Source organism: Sturnus vulgaris, chromosome 12, assembly GCF_052056855.1.
Source record: "Sturnus vulgaris isolate bStuVul1 chromosome 12, bStuVul1.hap1, whole genome shotgun sequence".
Classification (NCBI taxonomy): domain Eukaryota; kingdom Metazoa; phylum Chordata; class Aves; order Passeriformes; family Sturnidae; genus Sturnus; species Sturnus vulgaris.
In genome coordinates, this window is record NC_142254.1 from 21,311,127 (window position 1) to 21,330,935 (window position 19,809).

Below are 19,809 nucleotides of genomic sequence, written 5' to 3' on the forward strand. Positions count from 1 at the left end.
CTGCTCCTGGCCTGGAGAGTGTGGGGGAAGGAGTTTCTGTTGGACACTTGTTGTGAAATTGGGTTCACTCTTTGTGGCTGGGCACAGGGGAGCACGGTGGGAGCCTCAGCCAGACTGAGCTCAGAAAGATTTTGCTCTGCTTTGTGGCAACCCACTTGCAGCCTGTGCCCACACGTGGCTGTGGGGCTGGTGCTTCACCCCCACCCAGGCTGCCAGCCCAGAACAAACTCTTTCTTTTCCCTTGTCTTTTCATGTGTCCTCTGCCACAAACCTTTGAAGAAGGCCTTCATAATTAAGTTTTTCCCAATTGGGGTTTTGCTTTTGAAAGAAAAATCACTTTGCATTTGGGGGTTTGAAAGAAAAATAAGGAACAATTTTCCCATTTAATTTCTGTTCAAGCTCTTTTTAAGTCACTTGGTATTTACCATATTGAATTTTCTCTTAAATCTCTGTTCCTGTTGCTGTGTATATTGCCTCTTTTAAAATATTTTAACATAAAATCGAGCATGCACATTCTGGTACAGTACTAATTCTGCTCTCAGCATGGGTAGGACATGTTTAAGTTGGGCCACCGAGTCCTTGGTTTTCCTGAAGAAACTGTTAGAGTAAATGCATCTTCCTTGGCCTGCAGTAAGGAAGCTGCAAATCTTGGAAAAGCTTCACGTTGTTCCTGTCTATTTTATGACTGAGAGGTTTTGTTTTTTTTCCTGAGTTCTGCTCTGTCAGGAGTGTTGGCCATGGTCACTGTGCATGCACAGTCACGTTGAGCTGTCCTGGAGCACACAGGCAAGGCCAGCAGCCCAGTGTGACTTAGGCAAGAGTGTCTCATTTCTCTTTGCTCTTTGGAACTTGGATGAAGAAGAAGAAAGAAGCTGCCTTTGGAAATGAAGCCTGGATTCAAGCCTCCTGTTCAGATGGGCTGTGATGTAGAAGTGGACAGTTACTCATTCATTCTCTTCTTGCACCTTCCACTGCTGACTCCAGTGTGCACATCAGTTGAGTTGTTGAATCCGTTCCTTCCTTTCCTATGTACACACCTGGTCACAGAAGATGGATTTATCAGATGTGGCGCAGCCCTGTTCTCTCTCTGAGGGATTTGGCATGGAAAAGTCAGACAGAATCAGGCTGTGGAGGCTTTCCCCATTCCCTCTGCCCAGGATCCTGCTGGAGCCCTCACCTGTTGGAGAGCAGCCCTGTGTTTGTGGGGTTGGGAGCCAGCACTCTTGCCCCTGGGGCTCTTGGAGCACATCCCAGCCTCTGTCTGTTCCAGTCTCCTCTCACTCTGTTGTGCACCTTCCCTCGCCCAGAGCTAAAAGAAGGAGCCAAGAATTAATTGTTCTGTGTCGTTTTCCCCCTGTGTTGTGTTGTGGTCTGATCAGTATCTGGGCCCATTGGGCACTGGAGGAATTTGCTTCCCCTTGTGTGGAGAGAGCTGCTGGAGAGCTGAGCAGCTCTCACAGTGCTCACTGATCCCAGGTGCTGAACAGAGGAAATGCAGGTGGCAAGCAGGGAAGCCCCGGGGTGGGTGGGAGGGCAAGGGCTGTGGGCTGGCCCTGGGAATGCTCCAGGACATGGCACTGTGCTGGGGGACGTGGGTTTGGCTCTCTGGGCTCCTCTGGTCCTGCTGTTCCTGTCCTTTACCACAGGCTGCACACTGCAAGCCGTGTCCCACTCGAGTAGCTCAAGTAAACTTGCCACAGCAGGAGGTGTAATCAGAGGGTAATAATTAAGTAACATTTATTTGACATTTATATGAAATTCGCTGCCATGGAATTTAACTCGGCACTGGCTGTAAAGGGTGAGGAAGAGAGAAAATGTGATGGGGTGTGGGGGAACCTGGGTTACTTAAAGGATTCCAAATTGGAGTGGAAATTATAATATTTGTGTTATTGTAAGCCATGTCATTCATCCCACTTCAGGATTTGTAGAATGCTGCTGGGATGCTCTCTTGAACACAAGGCTCGTATTCCAAGTCCAGACCTGGGAGGTGGAAGATGCAGCACTGCTGGGTGGGATGTGTGGGATGCTCCTTGGTCACCCTGGTGTGCTGTGCCCTGCTGGTGCTGGGGGCTCCCCGGGCACGGCTGAGTCTCGTGGTGGTGGGAGCAGCACTGAGGGTGCCAGAGCTGAGCTTTTCATCAGTGCTCACTGAAGGCTTTTGGAGCTCCATGGCTCGTTCCTAATTAAAGGCTGCAGCCTGTGGGTGCTGCACTCACAGGGCTGCCAGGATGGCAGTGGTGGCTCTGGGACAGCCCTTTCATCCTGACACTTCACCTCTCTGTCCTTCTGCTTTCTTTGCAATGGCTGAGGACGTCTCTGGGGGCTTTTATGTGGTTGTTTTTCATTGTTGGCTTTCAGAGAAGCACTTGATCAGGAGTCCATGTTTCTAGTAATTATGCTTCAGTGGGACCTATTTCCTTATGCATTTAATAGGGCTCTGTCTTTCAGCTTGTGCTTGGCCTGAACTCTTGAGCAGGGGCCTTGCACGAGTGAGATGGGCATTAAAGGCTTTGATTTTCTGCAGGGCAATTATTGTGGCCGGGTGAGGAAGAGGAAGCCGTTCAGTGAGCGATGAGGGGAGAGGTGTTAAGACCCTGACAGGAGTAATCAGTTCAGTGTTGCAGGTTCCTGAGTTCAGGGGCTGTTCACACCGTGGGGATCCCCAGGTGACCTGCAGGCTTTGAGCTGTGCCTGAAGAAACCTCTTCAAGGGAGCTCCTTTAACCAGATGGTTTGTCTTTGAGCTCTGCTGAAGAACTGCATTCTGAAGATGAGAAAAAAATTCCCTTAGTGCACCTTCTAATTGTTCATTTAGGAGCAGAGCTCTCCTCCAGCTGGGAGGGCTCAGGGCTGCTGTAAAGTGCTAATTAAAAGTAATAGTGATAATGAAAACAGATGTTTTCCAGAAAAGTAAGTGCTACTGGGGCCCCAATCTGCTGTCCCTGCCTTCTCTGCAGGAGGAGAGCGAGTTGTGTCTTCAGAGGTGCAGGTCCAGGGGGGCTGTGGAAGGGGACCAGGTCCCAGGTGGCTCCTGCTGCATTCGCAGCCAGGGATGGCTCTGGATGAAGCACAGAGGTGCTCCCAGCCCTGCACCCAGCACTGCCTCAGAGCAGCTGCTGCCTCCCCTGCAGAGGTGGGGGAGTGGTGGCAGGACTTGTATGGAGGAGTAGAACAGAACTGTTGAAGTGTTGAAACACTGAATTGTTTTCTGGAGTGTTGTTCTAGAACAGGAGGGGGAAAACCCTGATGCAAGTTGGCTCATCAGGAGGGTGACAGGGAGGGAGATCTTCTCCCTTGTCTCGATTTTAATAAGAAGAGATTGTTTTAATCATGTTTATAATTGATATACTGATGAGCATTTGAAAGAGCAGCCCCAGCTCTCCAAGACCTCTGGGATGAGTTTCACAGGGCTCTGCAGCCCATCACCAGTGTTTGGGCTGAGAGGGGACAAATTTCAGGAGCTCATGTCCAAATCTGCAGCCCGTAAGGCAGCTGCTGTGTGGCTGTGCTTGCTCCTCGGAGTGCTGGGTTCAGTGGTGCTGTCAATTCCATCACTAACCTCACACATCCTAACCCTTCTCATGGCACCATCCTCACCACGTCCTGCACTACAGATGTGCACAGGAAAGAGCAGCTCAGAAGGAAGGGGTTGGTTCAGCATGGAAGGATCAAGCAGTTGTGGAGGTGTAAGGTTTTGTATTTCACCCTGAAAAAACTTGCCTCGAGCCTTTGGCTGACTGTGCTTGTGGGAGAAGTGGCATCTTTTAGAGGGGTGGGAGGCATCAAAGAATAGGGGATGAGGGGAGACAGCAGGGTGGGCTATTCTGCTCCTGATGAGAGAAGGCATCAGGAGGAGGAGGAAGGGCCAGAGCACTATAGCCAGAGGCACTTGCTGTGATCTTGTCCAGGTTGAGGCCACTAAGGCTGCTGGTGTAAAGTTTATTTTGCAGATGTCACCAGTGATTAGTCAGAGAAGGTGATGCAGTTGCACAGGAGCAGGCAGCCAAGGCAGTGGAGGTGGCACCGAGTGCTGCCTGCAGCCCACAGCAAATGGTCCTTGGGGTTAACAGTGAGATGGAGCTGTCAGAGCCTTGTCTGTCCTGGGAGGTAATGGGACCCATACTCCTTAATTACTGCCCATGGAGCTGCTGACAGAACCCTGGAGCTGCAGCCCTTGTTAAAGTCATTTTCAGCTGTCACTTGGCCGTGGTGGCCGTGGAGCCCCGAGTGTGTGACAGCCTCTGCTCCTGCAGCTGGAGGAGCAGGAGATGCTTTTACCAGAGCATGCCCCATCGGGCAGTCTGGCATCACTTCTGGGGGCTGGGGCATACCTGTTCCTGAGCTTAATCCAAGAGAAACTACTTTGATATTTGAAACTACTTCAGAATCAAAACGTTGCCTTGCTGTGTGCTGGCAGACTGGCTGCTGGCCCTGCAGACACGTGGTGGCAGGTGACAAGCTGCAGTGTGTCACCTGTTCTGAGGTGTGGCCTGCATGAACATACCTGCTGCATCTTCCACGCTGACTGTATCCAGAGCTCAGTCTTCTCGAAAAGAATTCCTAATGCATTGCACAAGAATTTGGGTCCTGAAAGGATAAATTCTGTTAAATCTTATTAAAAGGATGTAGGAAACCGTACCAAGTCCAAAGCAGAGGTAAAAGTAATTGAAATATTGAAGGAAATGTTTTAGAGTGGGAAGTAGTGTTTAATTTCCAGCTGATTGGGGGAGGATCCAGAACTGAAGTTTTGGTTTTGGTGTTTGAGCTGTGTTTTCCCTGGGGTGGATGCTCCAGCAGAAGGTGTAGGAGTAAGCCCTGGTGCAGGTGTGTGTGTAAGATGAACAGTCCAGGGACTGTGCAGGTGATGGGACCCTCTCCAGCCCAGTGCCTGTGGGTTGGGGTCGGTGTGTGCAGGGTCTCACTGGGGCCGGGGGGTTACAGACAGGTGAGGCTCTGGCAGTTCTTATTTTGGTAAAAAGCTCAAGACAGCGCCAGGAACACCTCACAGGCACCCCACAATTATCATAATAAACAGTTTTATCATCTGCTTGGCAGTCAATAGTGTGGCTTACGCTGCTTTAGTATCTCTCTGGTATTGATCACTGTCACAGCTATGCTACGGTCAGCTCCTGTTAACCCCTGCACTGCCAGCGCCTCTGCCCAGCCTGCCAGGGGCCTGGGCTCACCTGGCACCCAGGTGTGTGCAGCAAGGGACAGCAGCCTGGGGCAAACCCCCCTTTGAATCGGGGCCTGTGGTGGGATTTTGATCCAGGAGTGAGGGATTGAGTTCATGTCCTGGTTATGGGGGATTTAAAACCAAAGGCTTGGCACAGGGTTCCCAGCTGGGCTCAGAGGGGTTTGGGCTTGTAGCAGTGCTGTGTGGGGCGTGGGGCTCTGTGGGAAGGGGGTTCCTGAGACCCCGAGACAGCTGTGTGGCCCTTGGGGAAGGAGGGCTGCTCTCTGCAGTGACACTGCAGTGCTTTGCTGGGCCTTGGGCTCCAAACAGGACCATCCCTGGACATCCCCTGGCTTGGCCTGGCTCTGCTGGCACCACTCACACCTGCCTGGCTGTGAGAACAAAGGCTGGGATGGGTTCATGCTGGGAAACAGCAGCTGCTGGGCTGGGGCAGCCGGGTGCTGCTGGCTCTACCAAAGGCACTGCCTGGGCTAAGTGAGCCCTTGGGGGTGCTCTGACAGCATTGCCTCCGCTTCTGGCAGCGCAGCAGCAATTAGGAATATCAGGTTAGGAGCTGACTCCATTTTGGGAGGAAGAAAGATGATTTGCTGTCTGCATCCCGATGGGGCTTTGAGGAAGAATGGGACTTTCTGGGATTTAGTTGTACCTAGATAGTTGGGTCTTGTGGCCCAGTATTTCTCCTAATGGAATTTCCCATCATTTACTGCCCTGCTGATTCCTGATCAATGAAAATAAAATTGCATTGCCTCCTGAGAGGCTCCATGTATGGCTGCAGCCTCCAGCTGTGTCAGTTCCGGTAAGATAATCTCATCAGGCGTGCAAGAGGGTAATAGGAAATAAAAATAAAACCCACAATTAGCAAGAGGCCAGGCAGCCCAGTAACACTTTCAGTCCTGGAGGTCTGGAGATGTGCGCTCAGCAACTTCCTCCTCCTCTCCGAGGGTGCTGTGTCCCTCACAGTGTGCTGCCCTGTGCTGCAGCTGCATCGGGCACATCCCCTGGCACCCCCATTTCCCTGCATCTGTGCCAGCTCTCCCGGGCTGTGGTGGATGTTAAATGTTAAATGTTCACAGGTGGTGGTTCTGAGGTGCTCCAGGGATGCAGCAGCTGATGGAGGGACTGGGCACATGGAGAGCGTGAACTTGAGACTTTGAGCTGTCAAGTGGTGCACAGGTGTTGACTCCTGATGGTTGCTGCAATCGGGAGAGTTTATTTTGGCCAGATAAGGAACATGCTTAGGCTGTATTTGAAGTCTGGAGCGGGGTGTAGTTTTGGAACCAACAAATGTGGCTGCTATTTACAGGAGTAGGGGATCTGCTAAAAGCTGGCCTAAAGGTTGCTCTGAATGGGGTGGTTTCCCAGCTGTACCAGCAAGTTTCTTTGCCTGTTTTAGGGTTTTTTTAGATTATCTCCCAGTGCTATGGCTGTGACTGGTGTTTATACTGAGCCATGAATGGCTGGTGTGAGCAGACATCCCAGTGACCTTTGTGATGAGACTGTGCAACCCCAGTGTGCAGCTCAGAGCTGACGTAGGGGCCGTGGTGTTTGTGTGAGCAGCCAGTGGAATGGTTACACAATGACCTAATGCCTCTAAGCCTGCTCTCCCATCCAAAGCATCGGCTTTCCCAAAGGGTGGGAAAGAGCAGCCGAGCCCAGAATGTCGCAGTGAGTCTGCTTCCTAACAAGGACTGGATCCGAGCCCTGGCACAGGAGAGCTGCATGACTTATGAGTCTCACTCTTAGCCTTGGCTTGGCCCTTGACACTAGTCTGGAGCACACATGTTGTTTGGGTAAAGCTGTAGGAAGGAGGAAGGAGCCTTGGCAGGGTTTGTGGGTGAGTCCCTGCGTGTGTGGGGATGGCAGTGGAGCAGAGCCTGGCAGCAGAGCTGCAGCTCTGGCGGCTGTGCCTCCTCCCAGAGCCCTGTGGCAGGGCTGCAGACTCAGAGCACTTCAGGGCTTCTCTTCACAAGCATCACCAGGGGTTCCGTGGGGCAGGGGTTGCCCAGTGCAAGGTCTGGTGGATGTGGTGGATGTTCCTTCCCTCCGTGGAGGGGCCCAGACAAGCTGTGGTGGCTGGATCTGGTGTGAGCCACTGGACAGGCACTGGGGACACAGGACCAGCTGCAGCATGGCAGAATGGGGGGACGGGCACGCCCCACTTCCTGAGGCACTGGGGGACCTGGGGGACTGTGGGCTCTGTGTGACAGAGCCAGGCAATTTGTCCTCAGCAGCTCTTTGATTAGTTTTGGAGTTGGATCAACAACGGAGCACTGAAAATGCAAACCAGATGCAAATGTAGTTATTTATGCAGCAGCATAGGCTGAGAACACCATTTAGCAAGAAAGATTGGGGGTTTGGAGCAAAGGGGTGAGTTGCACAGCGGCAGAATCGTGAGATGTGTGACGTTTTGAAACAAAACCTGGAACTTCCGTGGTGTCCTGCTCAGGAGGAGAGGATCCTGCAGAACCTGAGAACAAGCTCTGTGCCCTGGGAGTGTGTGAATGCCGTGTTCTGTATGAGCTAAACAAATGCTTCAGTTTGCTGTGTAGAGGGAAACGTGACTGAAACCAGTTTACCTCTGCTGCGCAATATTCTCAGTGCTAAAGATCTCCTGAAGGAGTGAGTGCTCTTGTCCCCAGCTGCTCTCAGAAAGCCTTCTGGCCCTCCTTGGGATCACTCCACTCTCAATGGCAGCAGGCTGAAGATCAGACGAGTATTTTTGTGTGTAGTGCAGTAGCTGGCTCAAAGGGATCAGCAAAGTTGGAATAATAGTTCATAACAAAATGCCTTCTGAAAAGCTGCCTGGCTCGTGTTACTCCCATTGGCTCGGTTTTAGCTGGTGTGAAGGGCAGAGGGAAAACGTGGATAATGTGCAAGGTTCACCTTTTCAAGGAGCCCCTTTCTCTCAGTTCCATGCCAAGTGCTTGAGCCCTGCAGCTTTCAGGCCTGTTTTGTTCAGCATTTCCTTTGCTTCCTGCTGCTTGAGAAGCTGTTTATGCTAATGGTGCTGGGGAGATCTGAGGGGCCAGCTGTGCCCGTGGGTGGGAGCGAGCCCATGGGTGTGACATGGATTATGGGTGCCTTGGTGGGTTAATGGCTAGACTTCATGACCTTAAGGGTCTTTTCCAACCCAAATGGTTCTTCTGTGAATGATTCCATGAGTTCTTGGCTTTGTCAGGATAACCAACCAGTTTGTGAGGACTTGCAGTCCCAGGACTCTTTGGAGCCCGTGGGTGAATGTTGTTTGGGTGTTTCTGCCACCAGAGCAGGCAGGGCTGGCTTGTTAATTCTGCTCCCCCTGCAGAAGTGTTGGATGTGGCCCTGTGTCCAGAGGGAAACAGTCTGGCACACAGCAGAATGCTGGAAAAAGTCAGAACTGAGCTTGGGCTTTCAGTTGGTCAAGCATCACTGGAAAAGAGGAAGAGACATGTGAGGTGTTCAGGATTTGGCAAGACTGGTATCTTGCTCATCAGACCATGTTTGAAACAACTCCAACTCTGACTTGTGGTCAGGGTATGTGCTAAAACACAGCTTGGGCTCACTTGGAGAGGTGCAGAATATTACTTGCTATGTGAAAAGGAAAAATTAGTTTCTGATTGCTTCATTAGAATGTTGAACTTGGCAAATAAATATCAGTATTTTCAGGTTGATGTTTTTGGTTAGGAATTGCATAAAAGGAATTCCAAGGCACTATGTTGTAAAATGCTGGTGGAAAAACCCCAACTAGATACACACTGTGCATCCATGTTCCCTGTTATGCTCAGGTTTTTGCACATAAGTCCTGTTTTATCCTAATATCTCAAGTCTTGTTGGGGAGTTTTCAGCACTTCCCTTAGGCTAGCAGGTATCTTGCTGCTTTCTGGCACCTTAATGAATGTGAGAGAGCTGGGATCCGTGTCTCCTGTTTAATTTAAAAGGTAGAAGCATTTTACAGAACTGGGAATTGAAACTCTTGGTATTGCCACTCGAATCTCCAGCCAGCGTTGCTGAGGAAATTTGAAAAGATCTTCTATTCTAGGAAGTAACTCTTCACATATTTGTGTGATAGCAGCTGCTGTAGAAATCACATAAAGTGACAACATGCTCCTGCCACCTTGTTTTACCCTCCTCTGTGACTGTCCCGCTTGCCAAGCGAGGCAGCGTGTGCTCACCTAATTGCAGGCAGTATCATAATTCATATGCATAAAGGAGCAAAATTAAAGTTGCTTTGGCAACATACATTCTGTTCTTCCTTAATTTTTGAATTCTTGATCCTAGGCAATTATTTTTATCATGTCTTTCCATTTGCAATTTCCTAAGTGTTCCCCGAGTGCTGCGCAGTGTGCCAGGTGTGGGGAGGCAGCACAGAAGTCTCTGGTGCTCAGGTTGGTTGTGTCACCTCTTCAGGGGGTCACAGTGGCTGTGTCACCCCCTGCCAGGGCTCCTGCCCTCGGCAGCTTTGTGCATACCTGTTCCCAGGGACTTCCAGGGGCCCTTGCCAGGCCATTCCATGTTTCTAGGACCGTGAGGCTGAGCTGGCTCGCTCACCTTTGTGCCCATCCCTAGTTGTCAGGCTGGAACAAGTGCCACCAAGTGCCACTGCTGAGACAGGAGCTTCTTGGTGACCTGGACCCCACACTGTCCCGGTGTTGTCGTGCTGGGGACACTGCAGAAGGCCAGGCTGAGTGTGAGGAGGGGTGTGGGCCGAGTGTGTTAGTCCCGTGCTGTCCTCATTCTCCCTCCTCTGTCCTTTCTGGCTTGCTGAGCCCCTGGCACTCCGGAGCTGAGGGCTGAGCTCCCCTGTGCCATGCAGCTGGGCAGAGGGAGGGCAGCCTGCAGGGACTGCAGCCAGGTAATGGCTGTGGGTGCAATGCATCTGCTGGTATCTCCTCCCCGTCCTCAGCGCCCTTTTTTCCATGGTGCCATGTGGGTCATTAGCTGAGGGAACAGTTTCTCACTGTCGCTTTCTCCTTTTGTTTTCCTCCTTCCTCATTGCTTCTAGTCTTGGTTTACTGCCAAACAGCCTCTTGTGAAAGGGCCGCCTAATTAACCCTGTGCTAATTAACAATTTAAAATTACACAGCACGGCTGTTCATATTTAATTCTCGGGAAGCCTGGGCAACAGCAGGAGCCCCCTCCTCCCTCCGCTCCATCCCCGCTGCCCACACTGCTTGCCCGTGTCCCCAGGGGAGGCAGCAGCCTGGTGCCACAGGCTGGGGGTGCCCGGGAGCCCCAGCTTGCCAGGGGTGCCAGGGAATTGCTTCAGGAGCAGCCACTCCTTGGTGGAAGCTGCTGGAGGATGCAGTGTCTGTGCCTCTGGGGATGGGGCTGAAGGAGGGGACCGGAGGGGACACAGGGATTGTCTGCACGGCGTGGCTGCCAGGCTGCTTGGTAGGAACGTGGCACAAGTGTGGGGCACACCTGCTGTGCTGTCACCTGTGTGCCATCCAGGTGTAGCTCTGTCCGGGGCCACTCGGCTCCAAGGAACTGTCCCATGCCATGGTGCCGTGGGGATGGGGCAGGGCGAGGTGAGGTGGCAGTGGTGGGATGTGAGGCTGCAGAAGGGACCAGGAGAGCCCTTCTTTGCCACCGGGGCAGTGTGAGAGCACAGAGTCTCTGGCACTCAGGCTCTTCTCTCTGTAACTGGAGTTCATTGATTTTACGGGAAACCATGTTTACAGACAGAGTGCTGATCGACCTGACGAGTTGACTTCTGCCTCCTTAAGTAAGAACTACCTTTTCTTATTGACTGGCTGATAAACAGAGCAGAGAGGGCGGCAGGGGGAGCGAGTGGGAGGTGTGGAGCACACCACAGTCTGTCCATCTGAGCTCTCACACTGTCCCCACACGGGTGGCCTAGGGGTGGTCCAGGGTGCTGGAAGACACGGTGTGCTCCTGCTTAGAACCTGGTTTGCTTTAGCAAGGAAATTGCTGGTTTTGGTTGAAAGTGACGATTCCTGCAGCTTCTGTGTGAATAGAAATATTTTCATGCCTTGTGCTCCCTTCAGGAGCTGCTCTGATGGTGACTGAACCATCAGAGGAGGTTGGGCTTGTGCAGGGGCTCAGCCTGGGTCTGGCTCTTGGGCTGGCCGTTTTGGCTCTGTTTTTTTCCAGGTGCCCTGTAAGGGCTCCTCTGAGCTGAGGAGAGCGAGAGAAGATTCCTTTGGCATAGCACATCTTGAGCTGGTTAACTTGGAGTGAGTGGGGGAAGGCTGTTAAGGCAAGCCAAGGCAGAAAAGCCCACCAATTAATTGGAGCGTGCGGGTGTGCCTGGCCGGGCCGGGCCGGCAGAGAGATTGGCTTTCCTGTCAATAAACAAGTCCCCAGTGCAGCATCAAAGCTGCAGTCCTTTATCAATCGCGGCCTCCTCTTCCCGCATGTTCCTGTAACTTACCAAGCATTTATTACATTGATTTTCCAATCAGGCTGTTAACCCTCCCGCCCCTCCAGCCCTGCTAACCCTTCCGGCCCGGCTGTCAGTCAGGCAGCTCCTGCCACTCAGGAGCTCTGGGTGGCAGAGCTGCTGTGATCCTGGCCGTGCCTCACCTGGCCGTGCCTCACCTGGCCGTGTGTCCCAGGAGTGGCTGTGCTGGCCCCCACAATGCTCCACGTCTAAAAGAATTAGTAGAGCGTTGTCATTCCATGTTGTGCTTTGAAGTCCACGTGGGTATTCCTAAAACTTCACTTGTCAAAAGTACGAGGCTTATGGAGTTTCTTTTTCCTCGTTTCCCCCAGATGAATGTATTTTGGGTTGCAGTTGGCAGTGTAGAAGTAGCAGTGAAAAGGGAGAGGGGAGGTGTGTTGTGGGAATGTGCAGCCTTGGCACAGGAGGATCTGGGATCAGTGATCCAGGCAGGGAGCTGGTGCAGCAGGAGCTGTTACATGGCTGGAGCATATCCTAGGTTAGGGGAGCAGGACTGGCTGACTAAGAACCCAGAGCCTTTTGGCAGTGGGATTCTGCTCTTCCTCCTTGCTCTGCTCAGTGCAGCAGATCACTGTTACTGCAGAGCAAGTCCCTGTTTATTGCCCGTGCAGCTGCAGGGGCAGCTGTGTATGGCACAGAACACAGGGAAGGTGAGGCTGGAGGTGCTGTGGAGTGATGTTGTGTGTGATCACACTGGTGGTGTCTCTGTTGCTCCTGCGTGTCGTTCTGCAGGCATCCTTGTATCATTCTGCCTTCAGTGGTAGCTGTAAATGCTTTTTCTTCAAGCTTCACCTGAAGTCAAATGTGAAGAGGAAGTACAAACACATTAGAGAAATCAGCGAAGTGTGGATGGCTTTGTGTAGTAAGGGAAAATAAACTGGGAGATAGTGAAACTAGAAAAAAAACGCTGATTGTCACTCAATTTTCTTTTGCTTGAACTAATTCAGGTAGTTCACACAGTGCTGCTGTGGCACGTCACTGGCTTTGCAACTGGTGTGTCTTCTCTGGCAGGTTTCCAGCTCTCTTCACACTTTCTGTATGGGCTGAAGAGGGCTCTGTTAGGATTGCAGGACTCCTTTGGGATTGCAGTATTGGAGTTATGGCCAGGTGCAGCAGAAAGGGTCACGATGACAGGGGCCCTGGATGTCGGCCATGGGCAGTCCTGGGAATCCTCCAGGAGTTGGAGTCCTGGCAGTCGTCCAGTCAGGTTGATTTGGTGGAATGGCAGTAGTGGGAAGGGTGTCCTCTCCCAGGACCTGCACCCTCCGTTTGTCTCCAGGGCTGAGAGGAAGCAATCCCTGCACGGAGGCTGAACCCCACAGGATCTCTGGGAGGTTCCTGGAGCATGGTGGGCTGACGGCTTTCCAGTCCCCAGGATGCACTCTTGTCAGATCTGGAATTTCCTGTTTGGTTTCTCTCCTGACATCTCTCTGTTTAAACTCTGTCCAGAGCAGAGCAGTTACGTCTCCTGTGCATCCTGAGCACTGTTACTCCAAACTCGCTGTGAGTTGCTCTGGTCTCCTGTTGAGGTGCCTGTGTGCTAGTGCTGGCTCTGTGCTTCCCAAGCCATTAGCAGAAGGGTAACACCCAAAAAACAGCATCTGCCTTAGGGGGAGACAGAATACGAGCTGTACCAAGTTGTAAAGCCACAGAACTGTTTTGTTGTCGTATCTCGTTTCTGTCACGAGTTTTCCCAAGACGTTTTGTTCCCTGAAGACCCAAGGCCTTGGGGATGATGGTGCAGGTCCTACGATCTTCCTGTTGGCTCCCTTTAGGAGACCTAAGGAGGTTTTTGCCACCTTCCAGGCCCCTTCAGTTTGCCTCTTGTGTTGTTGCTGCCAGCACGTTTCCATTGGTGGTTCCCATCAGAACCTTCCCCGAGGCTGGGCTGCCCATCCCTGGCACACCAGCCCCGCTCTGGCCCCCGGTGTGGGGTGTTGACCCCGCAGCCAGTGCCCTGACTCACCGCCTCTCTCCTTCTGTCCCCGCGCAGGTCGGAGCCGTAGCGGGTGCAATGAGCGCTCCGTGCCAGCCCTGCCATGGAAGGCTGTGACTCGCCCGTCATCCCCGGCAAGGACAATGGGTGCGGCATTCCCCAGCACCAGCAATGGACTGATGTCAGCAGCGCGCACCTCCCCGAGCCGGCCGGCAGCATGGAGCAGCCCGCGGCGGAGAGCTGCAGCCCCCTGGACAGCCTGAGGGTCCCGCTGGCCGAGCGCGGCGCCGAGAGCGGCGCGGCGGGCGAGCCCGCGGGCCAGGAGCTGAGCTGCGGGCAGTGCGCGGCCTCCTTCGCCGGCCTGCAGAGCTACATGGAGCACCGCTGTGCCGGCGCCCGCCCGGGCCCGCCGCCGCGGGGGGACAGCGCCAGCGACTGCAGCGACGACGGCGACGAGGAGAGCGACGTGGAGAACCTGGCCGGCGAGATCGTCTACCAGCCCGACGGCTCGGCCTACATCGTGGAGAGCCTCAGCCAGCTGGTGCAGAGCGGGGCTGCCGGCGGCAGCGGGGCGCTCCCCTCGCTGCTCCCCAACTCTCTGCCCAAGCAGGGAGAGCCCTCCGCTGCCGCTCCCGTCTACCCACAGATCATCAACACTTTCCACATAGCCTCATCCTTCGGGAAGTGGTTTGAGGGCTCAGACCAGACCTTCCCGAATACCTCAGCCCTGGCGGGCATCAGCCCCGTCCTGCACAGCTTCCGCGTCTTCGATGTGCGACACAAAAGCAACAAGGATTACCTGAACAGCGACGGTTCTGCCAAAAGCTCCTGCGTATCCAAAGATGTTCCCAACAATGTGGACCTGTCCAAATTCGATGGCTTTGTGCTCTATGGGAAGAGGAAGCCCATCCTGATGTGTTTCTTGTGCAAGCTCTCCTTTGGGTATGTCCGCTCGTTCGTGACCCATGCCGTGCACGACCACCGAATGACTCTGAGTGAGGAGGAGCGGAAAATTCTTAGCAATAAGAACATCTCCGCTATCATCCAAGGGATAGGCAAAGACAAGGAACCCCTTGTCAGCTTTCTGGAACCAAAAAACAAAACCTTTCAGCACCCTCTCGTTTCCGCAGCTAACCTCATAGGCCCTGGACACAGTTTTTATGGTAAATTCAGTGGCATTTGCATGGAAGGTGAGCAGGCCCTCCAGGCCGGGGCGGCCGGTGGAGCTGAGCCGCCGCCGGCAGCGGGTGTCCTGGCCCCCAGTGCACTCCTCAACCTGGGTGGGCTGACCAGCTCGGCTCTGAAGACTCCCATTACCTCAGTCCCCCTGGGCCCGCTGGCTTCCAGTCCCACCAAATCCTCGGAGGGGAAGGACCCTGGGGTGGCAGGGGGGGAGAAGCAAGAGGGGGACGACCAGGACAGCCTCTCGGAAAAGGTGGAGCCAGCCGAGGAGGTGGAAGAGGAGGAGGAGGAGGATGTGGAAGAGGAGGAGGAGGAAGAGGAAGAGGAGGAAGAGGAAGAAGATGAGGATGATGAGGGTTGCAAAGGACTATTTCCAAACGAGTTGGAGGATGAACTGGAGGACCGGCCCCAGGAGGACGTTGGGGCTGTGGCAGGCAGTGGCAGCAGCAAAAAGGACCTTGCTCTCTCAAACCAAAGCATTTCTAACTCTCCCTTAATGCCTAACGTGCTCCAGACCCTGTCACGGGGCACGGCTTCTACTAGTTCTAATTCTGCTTCTTCCTTTGTCTTTGATGGTGCAAACAGGAGGAATCACTTAAGCTTTAACAATGAGGGCGGCGGAGCCAGTGTGGCCGAGGGCAGCAGGAGGCTGGACTTCATCGATGAAAGTGCCAATAAAGACAATGCCACAGCACCAGAACCAAATGAGAGTGCAGAGGGCGAGGACGGGAGCTACATCTCCCATCACCAGCACGCTGGCCCCCTCTGTGAACTCGGGGGTGGGGAGTGCCCCTCGGGGAGCGGCGTGGAGTGCCCCAAGTGCGACACGGTCCTGGGCTCCTCGCGGTCGCTGGGTGGCCACATGACTATGATGCATTCTCGCAACTCGTGTAAGACACTCAAGTGTCCCAAGTGCAATTGGCACTACAAGTACCAGCAGACGCTTGAGGCGCACATGAAGGAGAAACATCCTGAGCCGGGCGGCTCCTGCGTCTACTGCAAGAGCGGGCAGCCGCACCCGCGGCTGGCGCGGGGCGAGAGCTACACCTGTGGTTACAAGCCCTTCCGCTGCGAGGTCTGTAACTACTCCACAACTACCAAAGGCAACCTCAGTATTCATATGCAGTCCGACAAGCATCTCAACAACATGCAGAACCTGCAGAACGGAGGGGGAGAGCAAGTCTTCAGCCACACGGCGGGGGCGGCGGCGGCGGCTGCAGCTGCGGCAGCGGCCGCCGCCAACATCGGCAGCACCTGCGGGGCTCCCTCCCCCACCAAACCAAAAACCAAACCCACGTGGCGGTGCGAGGTGTGCGACTACGAGACCAACGTAGCCAGGAACCTTCGGATTCACATGACCAGTGAGAAGCACATGCACAACATGATGCTGCTTCAGCAGAACATGTCCCAAATCCAACACAACCGGCACCTGGGCCTCGGCAGCCTGCCGTCCCCCGCCGAGGCCGAGCTCTACCAGTACTACCTGGCACAGAACATGAACCTTCCCAACCTGAAGATGGACAGCACTTCCTCAGATGCACAGTTCATGATGGGGGGGTTCCAGCTCGATCCCACCAACCCCATGGCAACGATGGCTCCTTCTCTAGGTGAGGCTGAAGGGGTTTGCGCCGTGTTCGTGTGAGAGAGCCAGCTCATGGTGGGCCCACGAGCTGCCTTTGTGTGGTGATCGAAGATGGAGGCTGCACGGTGCAGATTTCTCTCCTGTGTTCACCCAGAGCAGTTTTTTCCTCACCTTGTGGCTTCTCTAGTCCATTTTCCAAGAGTTTTCCTAGGGAGTTAATGGAACAGCAGACACGGGTTACGGATGCCGTGGCGCTGAATGTTCTTCCTCGTTGTGGAAAGCATCCTAACTACAGTGTTTGCTGAGAACTTCTCCTGGGTTTGGTGAGGAGAGGAATAGTTGGGTGGATAGCTTTGGGAGAAGGTGCAGTCACCTGCTGGCACTCTCAAAGGCAGGTGTATTTGTTTGGGGTTGGTTTGTTCCATGCTGCGTTGCCTTGAGAAGAAAGGTAAGCAGGTTTGAGAGGGGTAGAAGGGATGGTGTTCCTCTGCTGCCAGTGACGGATGGGACTGGAGGCTTCTGAAGCTCAGAGCCCCTCCTTACCAAAGCACTGGGCAGTTGTGATAAGTTGGGAGTGTTTTAACTGAAGCTCCTCGAGTAAATGACATGGCCTTGGATGTCCATGAGCTGCCTGGAGAGCAGTTTGGGAGCACTTGGTGGTTGCAGATCTCACACTGAGGGTTGCAGAGGGAGGCCCTGCCCGTGTTAATGAGCACTTGACACCAGGTTGGCCCTTTTGACTCGGACACACACGCCGTGAGCTTGGCGAGAAGTGGAGCAGATCTTTCCTATTCATACACTTTGTCCAAAACCGAGCAGAATATTAATAATTCAGAAAAGTCTTCTTTTGGGTTTTTCCTGCATGATGAGTTCAGGAGAGAGTGTCTTAAAGAGCACTTGCTTCTCAACAAATATGTTGCAACATAAGAAATGAAAAGTTAAGGAAATAACGTGTCTTTTTGATTAACTGAGGAATTGTTGACCTGGTTCCTTTCATAGGATTGTTAAGCTGAGCTGTGACATCAAGTCAAGGTAAAATACCAAAAAGCTGTAGGAAGAGTTTAAATGTTTTAAAAACAGAGAAGGAGAGCAAAGAGGCACAGGGATCCTGGTTTGTGCTCATTCAGTGTTTCCCTGTCTGCATCTCTCAGGTGCTGTGATGTGAGTAGGAGCCTGTTGTGCTCAGTAGCTGTGAGTGAGCAGAGTTGAGCTCTGGTTTGAAGAGTCAGCCTGACAAACACAGGCTCCTCCTGGCTCTCCTTGACATGCTCTCACACCCTCTTTAGTTGTTGTCTTTACCTTGTCAAAAGTGTTTTTAGAAGATTCTTCACCATTTTGAACTCTTGGACAAGAGATGAGTTATAACAGTGCAGGAGTGGCACTTCTCAGGTTGTTACTGTCCATGCCATGCTCTGCACAGCTGCCAACTTGTGATAGTAGTGTGGTGACCCCCTGTGATGTGGCCATCACCCGGCCTTGTGACTGTTGACCTTGGTTTTACGTGGCAGGGACTGTGCTTAGCTACTTCATGAGGTAGCATTTGCTTCTCCAGGGAGGCAGGAAAAACCAGAATGAAGTGTCCACAGAAACTTGCAGTGTGGTGCTGTGGAATTGTTCATCCTCTCAAAGTCTATAGGGTTTTTCTTGCTGCCTTTGACAGGCAGAGGACCAGGTGACCCTTCAGCAGGAAGGTAGCAAGGGGGTTATAGTGACTGTTCCCAGCTTTCTGTGCTGGCTGCAATAACATTTTCTCCAGCTCTGGTGCAGACCAGCAGCACAGAGGAGTGGGTGAAGAGACACGAGCAGTTTTGTGGTCTCTCTGTGGGTACACAGGTAGCACTTGGAGCAGTTTATGTTGTGCTCTGAGTTTATCTTCTGGCAAGAATTCAGCCTCTCTGACCCCTTGTTCCCCTCTTGCCTTTGTGCAGTGGGTGGCGAGATCCCGCTGGACATGCGGCTGGGCGGTGGGCAGCTGGTGTCCGAGGAGCTCATGAACCTGGGGGAAAGCTTCACACAAACCAATGACCCGTCCCTGAAGCTCTTCCAGTGTGCTGTGTGCAACAAGTTCACTACAGATAATCTGGACATGCTGGGCCTGCACATGAACGTGGAGCGCAGCCTCCCCGAGGACGAGTGGAAGGCGGTGATGGGCGACTCGTACCAGTGCAAGCTGTGCCGCTACAACACGCAGCTCAAGGCCAACTTCCAGCTGCACTGCAAGACGGACAAGCACGTGCAGAAATACCAGCTGGTGGCACACATCAAGGAGGGGGGCAAAGCCAACGAGTGGAGGCTCAAGTGCGTGGCCATTGGGAACCCAGTCCATCTGAAATGCAATGCCTGTGATTACTACACCAACAGCCTGGAGAAGCTGCGTCTTCACACCGTGAACTCGAGGCACGAGGCCAGCCTCAAGCTCTATAAGGTAAGGGTTGGCTTTGCTTCGTCTCCTTTCATTTTCCAAGGAAGATCTATGTTGAAGCACAGTGGCTGGTGAGCTGCTGAGAGCTCTCCACTGGCAGCCGGTCTCACTGCATGCTGCAGTTCTTCAGCCCGTGTTCTGCTGGCGGCTGTGGTTGTCCAGGCTTCAGGCCAGTACATCTTCACACCACAGTGCTTTAGAGCGGGCTTGTGTGTCTGACAGCTCTGCACCTGTGGTACTCTGCACAGAAATTAGCAAGCACTGTTGGAAAAGCTGTGCAGGGTGGGGTTTGCTGTGGTTTGTTGGCTCTCTCCCATGGGAGTTTGTCACTGTGTCACCCGAAGGCGTTCGGTGTGGTCGGTGTGCTGGTCCTGCCCTGGCAGGCAGAGGGGCCGTGGCTGCAGGGCTGCTCTGCTCTGTGCAGGGACAGCCCTGCTGGGTGCTGGGGAGGGAGGAGGCTGGCAGAGGAGCCGTGCTGTGTGTGCATTGTTGGAGGCGCTGTTTCCATCACGGTGCTGTTTGGGCTGTCACTCCCGTCTTGTTGTCTTTACCTTTCCCCCCAGCCCTCCTCGCTGTGTGTTGTTATCTTTATAACCATTATAACCATCTCTCTTTCCTGTCTCATCCGTCTGGTCCCCAGCCCCCTCCCCTTGCTGGCCCGAACCCTGTGGGCTGTAACCCAAGAGGAGCTCCGGATACAGTAAATAGTCCTTTCACTCGTGCAGCAGAATTGCTCCAGACGTTTCTATTGATTTTCACTGGACTTAAAGCTTCACCTTTTTCTCTAATCATCCCATAATAGCTTTAGTATGAACAATCAGGTACGAATTGCCATAAATCTCCACAGCCGCATCCCCTCCATTCACACGTGTTCTCCTGCTCATTGTCTGCTGTTCCTCACAGGTTCTTTTATTTTCTTTCTGTCCTCATCCCTTTTTTCCTGCTTTCCCCCAAATGTGCTGAGGTTTCTTTATATACACACAGAGTGTACCTTGCACTTTTTAATTATTTCTTGGAAAACTTTTCTTTATGTAACGGGAATTTAAGCCTTGACGTGGAGCTCTATAGTACCCACCCACATCACGGTG

The 19,809-nt window shown here is 53.1% G+C and overlaps 1 protein-coding gene across 2 annotated transcripts in view; it reads left to right on the plus strand.

The window, feature by feature from the left end:
* Positions 1–19,809, plus strand: part of ZFHX3 (zinc finger homeobox 3) — a 370,752-nt gene that overhangs the window by 278,749 nt on the left and 72,194 nt on the right. Inside the window, exons 5-6 of one of the 2 annotated variants that reach the window (XM_014889524.2) lie at positions 13,593–16,324; positions 18,228–18,724. In XM_014889524.2, coding sequence (XP_014745010.2) covers positions 13,639–16,324; positions 18,228–18,724 — 3,183 coding nt within the window. In that variant the 5' untranslated portion in view covers positions 13,593–13,638. Of the gene's footprint in view, positions 1–13,592; positions 16,325–18,227; positions 18,725–19,809 lie in introns of those variants that run through there. The other variant, XM_088172183.1, reaches the window with a different exon arrangement.